At 43.3% G+C, this 16,626-nt stretch overlaps 1 protein-coding gene across 1 annotated transcript in view; it reads right to left on the minus strand.

Annotated features, from left to right (window-relative positions):
- Positions 1-734: 734 nt before the first annotated feature.
- lypd6 (LY6/PLAUR domain containing 6) overlaps positions 735-16,626 on the minus strand; it is a 229,020-nt gene continuing 213,128 nt past the window's right edge. The window contains exons 4-6 of the mRNA XM_060827818.1: positions 5,058-5,156; positions 1,895-2,025; positions 735-1,021 (exon numbers count right to left, since the gene is read on the minus strand). Of these exons, the coding sequence (XP_060683801.1) occupies positions 854-1,021; positions 1,895-2,025; positions 5,058-5,156 (398 nt within the window). The 3' untranslated portion in view covers positions 735-853. The remainder of the gene's footprint in view (positions 1,022-1,894; positions 2,026-5,057; positions 5,157-16,626) is intronic.

A 16,626-nucleotide genomic window follows, 5' to 3' on the forward strand; every position in this document is an offset into this window, starting at 1 on the left:
TCCCCAGAGAACATTGGAGGTCAGGTCATTTAATATATTCAAGGATGAGCTAGACAGATTTTATTTTTGATTAACAAGAAACTCAAAACGTCATGAGGGTCAGACTGGTAACTGGAGTTAAAGCCTCACTCAAATCAGCCATGATCTTATCAGATGTCAGAACAGGCTCAAGGGGCCAACTGGTCTACCCCAGCTTCGATTATGTTCCCATCATGGCTGAAATATATGGAAATCAGTGAATTTGCAATCAAAGAACGACATAGTATCATTTGTTCTAAAATGAATAACTTCTAATTGTAGAAAATATTTGTAAGGGACAAAACACATCCCAGGACACTTAATAATGATAACTTATCTCATTAAGTCTCTGATGATGGTTTCTTAAAAATATTTCAAGATGTTTGATTATTTGGCTAATTTTAAATGAATGTCACATTGACTGCTCTGCCAGAGGGAAATGGAATTATGCTAAGAAAATCAAGATTTCCTCCCACTTACTTTGTTTTTTTAACAAGTGAATGCAAATGTTATGTTTGTGACACTTAGCAGATATTTCAGGTGTTGAATATTTCTTGACATATGAATGCCCATATAATAAGTGACAAAGAAATAATAAATATCAGTTACTGACTTCAAATTTTCATAATTCCTGCACTCCTTCAGAATCTTTTCACAAACTTAAAATTGCTTATATTTTCAACAGAAAACAGTTCAATTCATATTTAGCGTGAGAAACTTAGATGTTTTAAACCTTATTTACAGTATAGAGAACATTTCACTGTATAAATGTATCATACAAAAATAAATACTATGTTAAACAATGCTGTACATGAGTGCATTAAAATAGCACCAGCTATACAACAAGCAGGAACAGAAGGCTGACGCAGGTTAAAGTCATTGCAGTGTGAAAGGAATGTCGAGATGTTTGATTTATTGGAGATAGTGTTGCAAATACTGCCTGGGAAGTGTTTCTAGGTAATGGGAGGTTACAGATTGTCCCTTCACAGCATGAGGTGCAGACCTGAAAAAGATGACATTGAACATTATTGAATATTGTGGTGAGGGTATTTGACCTCCAACATCATTAACTAAATAAGCAGAACACTATTCCATTTAGAAGAAGGATTTGTGCAAAATAAGAGATCTTGCTCTTTAGGTAATACTTCATGAAATCTCAGTAGATAACAAATTACCTTCTGACTTCTGGATGAAGGCAACTTCCATAAACTGATCCTACATTGCTGTTCTTTTACTTCCTCTGTGATTCTGACAGTCATTGTTCAAGGTCCCTTTGAATTCATACCAACCTCAGTCAAAAATTTGGCAAAGTACTTCAGCCACAATTTAAATATCCCATTCTCACGCGTATGCAGGAGGGGGAGCTGGGGGAGGGGGAGTCCAGTAGGAGAGGGGATGTAATCCATTTGTTTGTTCCTTGCTGCTACATCATTTTTTTTCAAACACTGATCTGCTGTCAGGTCCTCACACACGGCACCAAAACAATAGTGGCCCAAAAGAGGGGCTGACAGGTAAGACTGTTTGGTTTTAATGATGGTCTGGAGGTGGAGAAGCGCTCATCTCAGCCACACAAAGAACTCACTCTCTCCCCTTTTACTGAAATTGCACACTAGCCCCTCCATTCCTTTCTATTTGACAGCGAGGGACTATTCCCACATGCCCATTGGTAATGGATCATTGGCACACTCCTTGTTTTTTACCCCCACCCAAGGTTTGAGAGGAATCCAAGCTTTGTACATCAAATTAATGTGATTTGGGCTTCAAATTAGGGTGCGTTTAGTCAAATCTTACCCAATAAAAGGGACGAAATGAGGCAAATGCATCGTATTTATAGAATATTATCTTCAAATAGGAATGCAGAAAAGTATCTATTCACCTTGTTTCCTTCATTATCAGGTTGTGTGCAACCAACAGATAAACACTCCTTCAGAGGGACACATCGCTTTGTGACCGATGAACTTTCACCCTTCGCATTCATTTTATGCCTCGTGTAACAGTACTGTGTCTCTAGAAAACAAGGACATCCAAAAAAAATGAGAAAATCTGACAGCCCCAATGAAACATTGGACAGTGCGGCATGACTTAGTGTGGATAATTATTAAACTCCAGAGAACTGGTTATCATATCACGTGAACAGGGGAAGCAATGTGAAATTGGGCTGCACCCCTTCTCACAAAGGACCATCGAATTTTGAGACTCTCACAAAGGGAAACTGATGTTGGATCAATGGTTACTTTTAAAACCGAGCTTGCTGGATTCTTGTTAGCCAAAGTATTAAGGGACACAACACACAGGCAGTTTATCGGGAGCTAGGTTGCACTTTGAACCATGATCTCATTGGATGGCAGAACAGGTTCAAGGGGTTAAATGGCAGGCTACATACACCCAAAGTGTTAGCAGGTTAAAATGTGTTCTGGAATGTATGCCATAGATTGGACTGTTAAGCTGCAATTTACTGCCATGAATTACTGTTTTTAATTTCCTTGTAGTGGAATGACCACATTCCTAGGCAGTTAGACAGTCACATTCCTCTTCTTAAAGATGAGACAAGACTGCTAAGTGACATCAGGTGTGAATGCATCTCTACTATCGAGAGTGTGTTCTCGCACATTGTCAGCATGCTTGTACACAGTGAATAGAAGAATCTGACAGTTACTGCTACAAGCATCAGCTTACATCAAGCTTGTAAACAAAGCTTTAGTAATTGAATGTGCGTGAGGAGGTTCCCTAAACATTTTATGCACACAACATTGTGTAAGGTCCACACCACAACAATATCTCTCATTTGGAATCTGTGGACAGAATCTTCTGAAATTAGTCTCTGGAAAATTGGGACCATTTTCGAATGGAAAACCTGACTTGCTAATGAGCTGATTAGCCATTGGCTTTAATGTAGCCATGGCTTCAAGATCCTATTCCGAGAATGCCTTAGCCTTTTGGGAAGGCAGGTGGCATACTGTGTGCATTCTGTCAAAGGGATAATTACATATCAAAGGAAACAAGGGCGTTGGTTACAAAGGTTCACCAGTACGTGCATTTTTTGAGGCTGCGGTAAGGTAACCACAGGAATAGAGAGGAGATCTTGGAGGACAGTTTGTGAGATCTTTCTTTCTTACCTGGAGTGCCTGCTGTGGGTCCGAGGGGCTGCAGTGGGGGGGGCTCTCCCAAAGACTGGAAGAGAAGTTACCCTCTCTCCACACAAGCAAGTATAGATTCAGGTGGCCGAGGACACATGTAATGGTCATATGCCCTCTCCAACGCCAGGAACAACAGGATGGGTGAAGAGCCTTCAAAGACACGTCAAGGAAATTCTGACATTCTGACAAACAATGTCTTTTAAGCAGCAGCCTCTTACCTGACTATTGTTGAAGTTCCACAGTGAAAGTGACCAAAGCCTTGCCAACTGGTCAGTTTCACTGAAGAAAGTCTGCCCACTATGCTCTTTCTATGGTGACTCTGGCAAATTTCTGACAGGTTAAGAAACAGGTTCCTGAGGCTGATAATGCAGAAGTGAGGGCAAAATGAAGTGGAGGTCTTAACTGCCTCTTAATTCTCAATAAATCTGATAGATCCAAAGGGCTTTCCTTGCTCTCCTCAATCCCACCTCATAAAAGCTTGAAGGAAGGTTAAATGGTGTTGGAAGGAGCAAGTGAGGACTGCAGATGCTGAAGATCAGAGCTGAAAATGTGTTGCTGGAAAAGCGCAGCAGGTCATACAGCATTCAAGGAGCAGGAGAATCGACATTTCAGGCATGAGCCCTTCTTCAGGAATGAGGAAAGTGTGTCAAGCAGGCTAAGATAAAAGGTAGGGAGAAGGGACTTGGGGGAGGGTTGTTGGAAATGCGATAGGTGGAAGGAGGTTAAGGTGAGGGTGACAAGGTGAGGGTGATAGGCCGGAGTGGGGGTGGGAGCGGAGGGGCCAGGAAGAAGATTGCAGGTTAGGACAGTGGTGCTGAGTTTGAGGGTTAGGACTGAGACAAGGTGGGGGGAAGGGAAATGAGGAAACTGGAGAAATTTGAGTTCATCCCTTGTGGTTGGAGGGTTCCTAAGCGGAAGATGAGGCACTCTTCCTCCAGCCATCGTATTGCTATGGTCTGATGATGTAGGAGTCCAAGGATCTGCATGTCCTTGGTGGAGTGGGAGGGGGAGTTGAAGTGTTGAGCCACGGGGTGGTTGGGTTGTTTGGTCCGGGTATCCCACAGGTATTCTTTGAAACATTCCGCAAGTAGGAGGCCTGTCTCCCCAATATAGAGGAGGCCACATCGGGTGCAGCAGATGCAGTAAATGGTGTGTGGAGGTGCAGGTGAATTTGTGGCGGATATGGAAGGATCCCTTGGGGCCTTGGAGGGAACTAAGGGGGGAGGTGTGGGTGCACGTTTTGCATTTCTTGCGGTTGCAGGGGAAGGTGCTGGGAGTAGAGGTTGGGTTGGTGGGGGATGTGGACCTGACGAGGGAGTCGTGGAGGGAGTGGTCTTTTCAGAATGCTGATAGGGGAGGGGAAGGAAATATATCCCTGGTGGTGGGGTCCTTTTGGAGGTGGCGGAAATGACGACGGATGATACGATGTATATGGAGGTTGGTGGGGTGTTAGGGGAGGACCAGTGGGGTTCTGTCCTGGTGTCGGTTGGTGGGGCAGGGCTCAAGGGCGGAGGAGCGGCAAGTGGAGGAGATGCGGTGGAGAGCATTGTCGACCACGTCTGGGGGGGATTTGCAGTCTTTGAAGAAGGAGGCCATCTGGGTTGTTTGGTATTGGAACTGGTGTTGGAGTCATGATCTGACATACATTCCAAGGGATTTAGTACCTGCCTCTGCATGCCATCAAATCCATCCATTTTCTCCTTGCCAGGGAAAAACCCTCTCTCACCTTAACCCTTTTATTGTACGCACTCCAGTTAAAATGTCGATGTGCATGGCATGTGTGGAAATGGGTAAGGTGTCAAGAGTGTGAATCTTGATGAAATAAGTATGGCAGCAGAGACTTACTGAGCTGCACAAAGCTGTTGTGTATGATGATAGCATTTCCCCACAATCTGGACATACCTCTGGGGCAGTAGATATCTGGTGCCCAGCGGTTGCATTCATAATTATCTGCTGCATTTTCACACGTAAAGCATTTGAACCCACCAGGAAAAGGTGTTGCTGCAAACAAACAAACATTTATATTTGATCAAAAAGCTCCAGCAATAATATTTGACTATTGTTACTCTAAACGACAAAAGGAACAAAATACAGCAGGACAGTATTGTGAGGAGGATGATGAAAAGGGTACACAAGCCACAATGTCAATACTTTCCTCTCACACATGGACTGGTATCTGATTTTATAGAATGCTAGAACCACTACAGTGTGGAAACAGGCCCTTCAAATCAGCAAGTCCACGCCGACCCTCTGAAGAGTAACCCACCCAGACCCATTCCTCCTATCCTACATTTACCCCTGACTAATACACCTAACCTACACATCCCTGAACACTATGGGTAACTTAGCATAGCCAATTCTTTGATTGGGGGAGGAAACCCACACAGACACAGGGAGATTGTGCAAACTCCACACAGACAGTCGCCTGAGGCTGGAATTGAACCCTGGTCCCTGGCGGTGTGAGGCAGCAGTGCTAACCACAGAGCCACTGTGCCCTCTAAGGAAAGCTTCAATCTGAATTTGTGGTTTAAAAGACTGATGAACCTGAAATCAACATTTAGTCATTCCACTGAAATGGTTAGGCCGTATTAACGGGTTTCATGATTTTCTTAAGGTGTTTAAAGCAGCAGGAGGGATAAATGTTGCTATGATTAGAGGATGCTTTTTTCCCATCATGTGTACCATCCCAGTATGCCTCCCCTCCAGCCATCCCTGAGGACATAGCACCTTCCAACCCCACCTCATCCTTCCTTCCCAGCCACATCTCTGGAAATCTCACAACTCCCTAGCCCCAAAGCCTCCCTGAGTATTTATTGGTGACTTGGATAATGGCATAAAAAGTCAAACATCTAAATTTGCAAACGACACAAAGTTGGGTGGCATTGTAGACAGTGTAGACAGTTGCATAAAATTACAAAGGGATATTGATGACGTGAATAGGAAAAACTATGGCAGATGGATTTCAACACAGGTAAGTGTGAGGTCATCCATTTTGGATTGAAAAAGGTACTTCCTAGAGATTTGAAGTAAAATACAGGAGATGTCTAAAGAGAACTGGGGGATCTGGTGCATAGGCTTTTCAACTGTCATGAACAGATGGAGAAAATAATCAAAAAAGCTAATGGAACACTGGCCTTTTTACCTCGAGGGCGGGAGTACAAAGTTGCAGACATCATGCTGCAGTTACACAATGCCCTTGTTAGACCTCACTTGGAATACTGTGAGAAGATTTGGGTACCACACCTTACCAAGGATATACTGGCATTGGAGAGAGTACAATATAAGTTTACAAGAATAATATCCGGACTTCAGAGGTGCAGTTAGAGCGGGAGGTATACAAATTAGGCATGTTTCCTCAAGAATTTAGAAGGTTAAGTGGTGACCTGATTGAAATTTTCAAGATATCAACAGGAAAAGGGTAGATAAAGATAATCTTTTTTCCACTGGTTGGAGATTCTCGATTCCAGAAGTAGGGAGTACAGTATGATAACTGGAACCCAGACCATTCAGAAGAGATGTTAGAAAGCATTTCTTTACATGAAGTGTAGTAGAAGTTTGGAATTTCCTCAAACAGATGTGGGTGCTGGATCAGTAGCTAACTTTAAATCTGAGAGAGGTAAGTTTTTGTTTTTAGGCCACAGATCAGCCATGATCTCAATGAATGGCAGAACAGGCTCAAGGGGCTGAATAGCCTAATCCCATTCCTTTATTTCTATAAATTGCGAAAATCCCCACCCTTTGAGACAGAAAAAGTCCTCACAGAACATAGAACAGTATAGTACAGAACAGGCCCTTCAGCCCACGATGTTGTGCCGATCATTGATCCTCATGTAAGGTAAACCTAATGTACGAACCCTTATCTCTGTTATAAAAAAATCTAACTCCTTAATCTGAGATTATTCTCTCTGGTCCTAGGCTTTCCAACAAGGGGAAAAAACCTCCACATCTACCCTGTCAAGCCGCCTAATAATTCTAAATGTTTCTACAAGGCCTCCTCACATTCTTTTAAACTCCTACGAGTGACTGCCCAACCTTCTCAAACCCTCCTCATAAAAAATTCCCTCCATACCCAGAATCAACCAAGTGAAAACTTTCTTTGGACCGCCTCCACTACCTATCTTCCTATAGACAAGTGGAGCAGAAATGTTCATAGGATTCCAGGTGGGTCCAGATCAAGGATTTATGAGGCCTTTTATATGGGCCTGCTGGCAAACCTGCCCACACATCCTTTGAAACTCTGACACCGTTAGATTGATAGAGCTGCAGCTTCCATGGGCAGGGCAGCTTCCAAGACGTTTGCAGGTCCCACCAGCCTTACTCCAGCACGTTTTGGCTGAAGGGAGGGCTTCTACATGGTCACTTTTGCCACCACCAGTTTTTCTGGTGCTGTGATTGGATGGGGAACTGTCAGGCAATACATTAAAGCACATCACAGGAAAGTTCTCAGGCAGAATAAAAATTGTCACTGATTCAAAGAGAGAGACATTTGGTTAGTGTAAAATTGATAGGATTCGTAGCAACTTGAACACAGAAATAATTGTGTATATACATCACTTAAAACTGTCAATTCTAAGTAAGTGTGAACCTTCAGACAGAATATCGGTTTGACAGATCCTATCATCTAAACATCTAAGGCTGTTATTCATTCCTGGCAGTCATTGTTAACAATGTCCAATTATAAAAGACGAACTAAGGTTCCTTTAATAACAAAATCCTGCCTATTTTTGACAGATTTATACAAGCTACAGATGTAGAATTGACTTAGGTCATTGTATGTCTATTCTGCATTTCAGACCGTTCTATAACAACAATCATTCGAAGCAAAAACAAAGGGACTTTACTTTCACCATTTGTTGAAGCAACTTGTGGGATTCTTAACTTCTACAGACATCTCATTTTTCTACGAAAGTTTGTTTGCTTAAATGACTGGATAAAATAAATGTTACAAACTAATTGAAAATTCTAACAAATACCATAACAAATACCAAATTATCAAGTTGTTGTGACCAAATTGAAAATGGTCATGAATGCAAGACAGAGCCATTTTAAAATCAATGTTCACAGCAACAGGCAGCAAGTGCACAACAACCCAAACAATGGAATAAAGTCTTGATTTATTTATAAAAGCATTGCATACAATCTTTATCACAATTTAAATCTGAATGTCCTACTTTAAATCTGTACATTATACTGTTATGTTGGATCTCAAAAAAATTCCCTCCTGAAAGCTACGGAGAGAATCTTAACAAAAGCAATATAATGACTGTTGCTGCTCAGAGATGCCAATAATCCATTTGGAATTGGAAACATACGAGGAAAGTCAGTGAGAACATGTTTGTGACAAGGGCCAAAAGATTTACTTGCCAGCAAGAAGTAGAATGACATTTGGAGGAGAGATGGAGCCCAGCTCAGCCCTACGTCTTGCAGGACAGAACGTTATTTGTTTGAGAGTGTTAATTCACCTATTCCAAAAATAAATCTTCATAGAAAATGTTTGTAGATACAGTTAAGTAGGTGTTGGTACAGTGCATAACGGTTAGCTTGGGCAGTGTTATGTCTCCGTATGCAACATGTCTTTAAGAGATATGTTCATGATGTCATCAATGTATCATTTCCTTTGACCTGATGATGTAAAGGTTTCTCGCTCCATCTTACTAGGGCCATTTGCAGCATGACATTCTGTGGGAAGTGTGCTAACTGTAACTGAATTGCACAGTACTAGCCCAGATATAGCAGCACCTATGATTATAATAAATGTAGGTACCAGCAACTGTAATAAATGTCAATGAATCTTTCAGTACGAAATTACTCACAAGTAGTTGTTATGTTATAGGAGCTAATGTAAGTATTGTCTCATCAGGTAACAATAATCTGCAGAAACTGTAATGGCAGATTAGATCAGGCAGCATGCAGGAACTCCATTTCTGTTCTCAATAACAGATCTGTTCTGTGTTGTTGCTAGGGATAGGAGTGACACCAGTACATATGCAACGTAAAATATATTAATCAGGATTATAATTGTGCCATCAAGATTTAAAAGCCTTTCATCCACAATTCTTTGCAAACATCAGTCTTGTGATCTACTGCACACTTGTTGCATAGTAACGGGAGATACAAACTTCAAACTCAGGGCGATAAACATTTTGTAAATCCATTGTCTCATCAATGTGAGTCACGCTCCTCAGAAGGCTTCTCAACAAGTCCTAACATAAAATTTAAGAACTGGAATGGTTGGTGGCACAACTGAGAAATGCTGTGAATGTGTCAAAAATAATTGACCATTTTAAACTTTTAAAACATTTAACATTAAACTTTTTTTTAAATAAGAAGGCAAGGTCGTGGTAAAGTAATCATCTAGATCACAGATTAAAATGACAACATGCTTTAATTTCAGATCAAGGTTGGTTTGGAATCTATTAATAATGATTGAAACAAGCAGCATTCCTTCACCTTTGAAAGACCCACTTTAAAATCTAGTAATAATGAATAGTTCAAATGCTTGGCATGGCGTTGCCCTTTCTGAAATGATTAACCTTAAAGTTGTTTATTTGTGTGTAATTGTGCCACCAAAATGCATGATGTCATAGGTAATGATTGTTTAACACTATTTGTTTTGTTGTGGCATTCCATCTGCCACAGTGCGTTCACATAAAACAATTATTATTAATGATTTTTGACCAGATGAGGTTACTCTAACACTATTAATCTCTTATCTAACTCCAACAGCAAGTGTCAGGTATGACATCACTGTTTTGGCAACTAGGAAAGTAAACAAATTCACTTATTTGTGAGAAAAAAATATCCTTTCAATATCAGATAACTTCTTCGAAGGATCTCAAAGTCAATCTCTAATTAGATAGAGTCCACCTATCCTACTGGGACTGTTTTGGCAAGTCTTGCACTGAGGTTCAATATCCTTGGACCACAGTGTGGAGTAGGCTTTGACAGGGACACAGTGATTTCCTCACTGTGATTTCCTCAAAATACACAGTGGCAAGGGCAGGGGTTGGCAGTGGAAGGCTGAATTCGCCCTCAAAAGCCCCCAAAATGCCCAAGCACCATTCAATCGAGGGGTCAGCCATATAGAGGAAGTGACAATGAGAAGATTGAATATTCCTAGCCCCTGAATGACGTAGGCATCGGTGGGTCAATTGGGAAACTAGGGTAAGATTGGAAGAAATAAGATTTTCAATAGCAAGAGGGATTCTCCAACCAGTATTAAACAGCAAGGTAAAAAGTTTGCTAGCGATTATCAAGAAACATACTTGAAGACATTTGCTTGCATTAGCAAGCAGTGACTACCTAATGATGCTTCATTTATTTGCAGGTTCCTATTCATCAGATTAGAAAACATTAAGATTGATAAGTCCTCAGGGCCAGACGAGATTTATCCTAGGCTGCTCCAGGAAGTGAGAAAGGAGGTTGCTAAGCCACTGGCGAGGATAATTGCCTCCTCACTCTCCACATGAGTTGTACCGGAGGATTGGAAGGAGGCGAATGTTGTTCCACTTTTAATAGGGAAATCCCTGGCAATTACACATCAGTCAGTCTCACGTCTGTGGTCAGCCAAATTTTGGAAAGATTTCTAAGGGATAGGATTTATGACATATTTGGCAAAGCATAGTGTGATTAAAGGCAGTCAGCATGGCTTTGAGAGGGGCAGTTGAAAATGTGTTGCTGGTTAAAGCACAGCAGGTCAGGCAGCATCCAAGGAATAGGAAATTCGACGTTTCGGGCATAAGCCCTTTACATTTCTTGCGGTTGCCACCCCCACCTTTTCCTCCGCTACATCGATGACTGTATCGGCGCTGCCTCGTGCTCCCACGAGGAGGTTGAACAGTTCATCAACTTTACTAACACCTTCCATCCCGACCTCAAATTCACCTGGACTGTCTCAGACTCCTCCCTCCCCTTCCTAGACCTTTCCACTTCTATCTCAGGCGACCGACTCAACACAGACATCTACTATAAACCGCCTGACTCCCACAGCTATCTGGACTACACCTCCTCCCACCCTGCCCCCTGTAAAAACTCCATCCCATATTCCCAATTCCTTCGTCTCCACCGCATCTGCTCCCAGGAGGACCAGTTCCAACACCGCACAGCCCAGACGGCCTCCTTCTTCAAGGACCGCAGATTCCCCCCAAACGTGATCGACGATGCCCTCTACCGCATCTCCTCCACTTCCCGCTCCTCCGCCCTTGAGCCCCGCTCCTCCAACCGCCACCTAGACAGAACCCCACTGGTTCTCACCTACCACCCCACTAACCTCCGTATACAGCGTATCATGCGCCGTCATTTCCGCCACCTCCAAACGGACCCCACCACCAGGGATATATTTCCCTCCCCTCCCCTATCAGCGTTCCGCAAAGACCACTCCCTTCGTGACTCCCTCGTCAGGTCCACACCCCCCACCAACCCAACCTCCACTCCCGGCACCTTCCCCTGCAACCGCAGGAAATGTAAAACTTGCGCTCACACCTCCTCCCTCACTTCCCTCCAAGGCCCCAAGGGATCCTTCCATATCCGCCACAAGTTCACCTGTACCTCCACACACATCATCTATTGCATCCGCTGCACCCGATGTGGGCTCCTCTACATTGGGGAGACGGGCCACTTACTTGCGGAACGCTTCAGAGAACACCTCAGGGATGCCCGGACCAACCAACCCAACCACCCCGTGGCTCAACACTTTAACTCTCCCTCCCACTCCACCGAGGACATGCAGGTCCTTGGACTCCTCCACCGGCAAAACATAACAACACGACAGTTGGAGGAAGAACGCCTCATCTTCCGCCTGGGAACCCTCCAACCACAAGGGATGAACTCAGATTTCTCCAGTTTCCTCATTTCCCCTCCCCCCACCTTGTCTCAGTCGGTTCCCTCAACTCAGCACCGCCCTCCTAACCTGCAATCTTCTTCCTAACCTCTCCGCCCCACCCCACTCCGGCCTATCACCCTCACCTTGACCTCCTTCCACCTAGCACATCTCCATCGCCCCTCCCCCAAGTCCCTCCTCCCTACCTTTTATCTTAGCCTGCCTGGCACCCTCTCCTCATTCCTGATGAAGGGCTTATGGCCGAAACGTCGAATTTCCTATTCCTTGGATGCTGCCTGACCTGCTGTGCTTTAACCAGCAACACATTTTCAACTGTGATCTCCAGCATCTGCAGACCTCATTTTTTACCCTTTGAGAGGGGGAGGTCATGCCTCAAATCTTATTGAGTTGTTTGAGGAGGTGTCAAGGCAGGTCGACAACAGTTGAGCAGTGGATGTGGTGTAAATGAATTTCAGCAAGGCATTTGATAGGGTTCCCCATGGTAGACTCATTCATAAAGTCAGGGAGAATGGGATACAGAGAGATTTGGCTATCTGGATTCAGAATTGGCTGGCTGACAGAAGGCAGAGAGTGGTTGTAGATGGAAAATATTCTGCCTGGAGGACAGTGTTGAGTGGGGTCCCACAGGGCTCTATTCTTGGGCCTCTGCTCTTTGTAGTTTTTATAAATGACTTGGAGGAGGAGCTTGAGGGGTGGATTAGTAAATTTGCAGATGACACAAAGGTTGGAGGTGTCATTGATAGTATTGAGGGCTACTGCAGGCTGCAGCGTGACAGACAGGATTCAGAGCTGGGCTGAGAAATGGCAGATGGAGTTCAACCTGGATAAATGCAAAGTGATGCATTTTGGAAGGTATAACTCGAATGCTGAATATAGGATGAAAGACAGGATTCTTGGCAGTGTGGAGGAACAGATGGATCTGGGTGTGCAAGTACATAGATCCCTCAAAGTTGCCACCCAAGTGGATAGGGTTGTTAAGAAAGCATATGATATTTTGGCTTTCACTAACAGGGGTTTAAGAGCCACATGGTTTTGCTGCAGCTCTACAAGTCCCTGGTGAGACCACACTTGGAATATTGTGTCCAGTTCTGGTCGCCCTACCAAAGGAAAGATGTGGAAGTGTTGGAAAGGGTGCAAAGAAGGTTTACCAGAATGTTGCCTGGGCTGGAGGGCTTGCCTTATGAAGAAAGGCTGCATAAGCTCAGTCTTTTCTCTCTGGAGAGAAGGAGGAAGAGAGGAGGCTTGATCGAGGTGTACAAAACAATGAGAGAAATAGATAGAGTCAATAGCCAGAGACTTTTCCCCAGGGCAGGATTGACTGGTACGAGAAGTCATAGTTTGAAGATATTAGGAAGAAGGTATAAAGGAGACGTCAGAGGTAGTTTCTTTATGCAGAGAGTTGTGAATGCATGGAATTCATTGCCAGATGACATGGTGGAAATGAAGTCATTGGGGACACTTAAGAGACTGCTGGACATGCACATGGATAGCAGTGAGTTGAGGGGTGAGTAGGTTAAGTTACTATATTTTATATTAGGATTAAGTCTCGACACAACATCATGGGCCTAAGGGCCTGTTATGTGGTGTATGTTTCCATGTTCTATGTTCTAGATAGAAGCCAGATGGAGACAATTTATGGAAGTGGGAGCAGATGCCTGGTGACTCCAGCTCATCACTTCCCCTTCAAGCTTCTCCTTAATGCTCAATGTCACATCACAGGGCACACTCCATGGGCAGCGACACCCTCATCTCCTGTCCACAGACATGGGCAACATATATGTACCAGCCTAACTGCACCTTCATGGAACATCTCCAACCTAGTCACAATATACTTCTGCACATTGACGTGCACAGGCACCTTTCATTGTAATGTTGTTGCTATGATACTTTGCCAGTAGAGACTGGCACCCATCTAATGGGTGCATCTCAGAGCTCCTCACTTGTTCTTTTAGTGCCCACTGTCAGTCAAGTGGGTGGATGTTGTTGCTATATGGCACTGTGTTATGTCAGTGTCACACTTGTACCAAGTGCCAGCAGTGTATGCAGCAAACGCACTGCATATGTATCAACCAAATGGTCATGTTTCAACATGACTAGTCCTCTGTCAGGCCAAGGGGGACAGCCTTTCAATGAGGTTGCTGGTGTAGTAAATCAGGGGAATCACCTGCTATTAGTCCATGGGTTGGGCTTGGGATTGGGCTTGGCTTTGGGCATACTCTGTCAGTTGCTTGGGGTGGTCAGAGACTGGCGATCCATGTGCCTACAGTCTGAGGAGTGGGCCATAAACAGTACAGCATGTCCTTCACAATCAATCCATGGAGTTGTGGTAAGTCATAATGCATTTGCATGTGATTTTAAGTTTCACTAATTTTTATCTGTAATCTGCTACTGTCCAGGTCACTATTTAATGAAGGGCCAACTTCTCCATTATTATGACCAAGGCTGGAGAGGTGCACTCTCTCTAGGCCCATTAGTCATGTAATAAATTTATATGTTTTACCCAGCCAGCAATATTGCCTAACTATATAGTTTAACTATATTAGATTTTAAATAAAAAGATCAGAAAAATACGAGGTGCTGCATTTTGGGAAAGCAAATCTTAGCAGGACTTACACACTTAATGGTAAGGTCCTAGGGAGTGTTCCTGAACAAAGAGACCTTGGAATGCAGGTTCATAGCTCCTTTAAAGTGGAGTTGTTGGTAGATAGGATAGTGAAGAAGGCGTTTGGTGTGCTTTCCTTTATCAGTGAGAGTATTGAGTACAGGAGTTGGGAGGTCACGTTGCAGCTGTACAGGACATTGGTTAGATCACTGTTGGAATACTGCATGCAATTCTGGTCCCCTTCCTATCGGAAAGATGTTGTGAAACTTGAAAGGGTTCAGAAAAGATTTACAAGGATGTTGCCAGGGTTGGAGGATTTGAGCTATAGGGGGAGGCTGAACAGGCTGGGGCTGTTTTCCCTGGAGCGTCAGAGGTTGAGGGGTGACCTTGCAGAGGTTTACAAAATTATGAGGGGCATGAATAGGATAAATAGACAAAGTGTTTTCCGTGGGGTCGGGCAGTCCAGAACATAGATTTAGGGTGAGAGGGGAAAGATATAAAAGAGACAACCTTTTCACGCAGAGGGTGGTACGTGTATGGAATGAGCTGCCAGAGCAAGTGGTGGAGGCTGGTACAATTGCAACATTTAAAAGGCATTTGGATGAGTATATGAATAGGAAGGGTTTGGAGGGATTTGGGATGGGTGCTGGCAGGTGGGACTAGATTGGGGTGGAATATCTGGTCAGCATGGACGGGTTGGGCCGAAGGGTCTGTTTCCCTGCTGTACATCTCTATGACTCTATGATTCTAAATATCTTTAATAACCAAAGCAGTGATTTATTGTGAAAAAGGGACTTAGTTGGCAAAGACGTAAAGCTGATTAACACACAGTTGGAAATGTTTATCCTTCTAAATAACTCTGCAGACACATACCAGTTAATGCAAAAAGAAATATTTTCTCTGCAGTGATTACGTTTTGGAAACACACTTGGCCAGTAATAGATATGGCGTGGAGGTGCTGTTGTTGGACTGGGTTGGACAAAGTCCATTTGTGAATTTCAAATAAACCTGTTGGTTTATAACCTGGTGCCATATGACTTCCGATATGAATAGATAGTTCTGGAAGGAAAAAAAGAGCAGGTATAAAATGTCCAGGGCAGTTGGCATCCTGGCATTCATGGATGGACGTTACTGAACCCAGACAGTTCTCACTGAAATCTGAGGTCATAGGGTCAAATACATGGAAACAGACCCGTCGGTCCAATTTGTCAATGCCAACTAGACATCCTGGGTAGATTCTTCCTTCTGAATGAAGTGTGAGGTGAGAACTGTAACTGATTGTTTACTGCAGGGGCAAGCAGTCAAAAGATGGTCAATTTCAATCTCTCATCATGCTGGAGGTCGAAGAAGAAACTGCAGGAGCAATGTTTTGACTGTGGTAAGTAAAGCAGCCAATGGAAAGGTTTCCTGATGAAGGGCTTATGCTCAAAACGTTGAATTCTCTATTCCTGAGATGCTGCCTGGCCTGCTGTGCTTTGACCAGCAACACATTTGCAGCTGTGATCTCCAGCATCTGCAGACCTCATTTTTTACTTAATGGAAATAGTTAGGCAGCCATCTACCTAAATCTAAAATGTTCATAAAGGTAAAATCCTGACTTTTTTACTTTCGGTAGCAAACCTGTGATTGATACTCAGCAGCTTGCACTATTAAATTTCCTGGTAAATATTATTACCCAATAAAGTTTAAGTACAACATTCAAGGATTTATGAATTTTGAGGCCTATGATCCACCTGGGCTAATTAGATAGTCCTTATAGATTCACATGAACAAACGGTAGCGAGAAGTGGATGTTAGAATAACATAGCACAGCATCATTAATAGTAATGCTGTTCAGGTATCTCATATGCCAGTGCTGAAATAAACTGATAGACCCAATAACACAAGATTGATTCAGTTGAATACTGTATTCTGCTGATGTTAACAGGTATGTCACACATACTATTGGATTATTGGAACCAAGGCGTAAATGTTAGCATTTGCAGTGTTCAAGGAATACATTCTGAAAAAATTGGTTGGAATTCCCCTGT

Source organism: Hemiscyllium ocellatum, chromosome 7 (genome assembly GCF_020745735.1).
Source record: "Hemiscyllium ocellatum isolate sHemOce1 chromosome 7, sHemOce1.pat.X.cur, whole genome shotgun sequence".
Taxonomy (NCBI): domain Eukaryota; kingdom Metazoa; phylum Chordata; class Chondrichthyes; order Orectolobiformes; family Hemiscylliidae; genus Hemiscyllium; species Hemiscyllium ocellatum.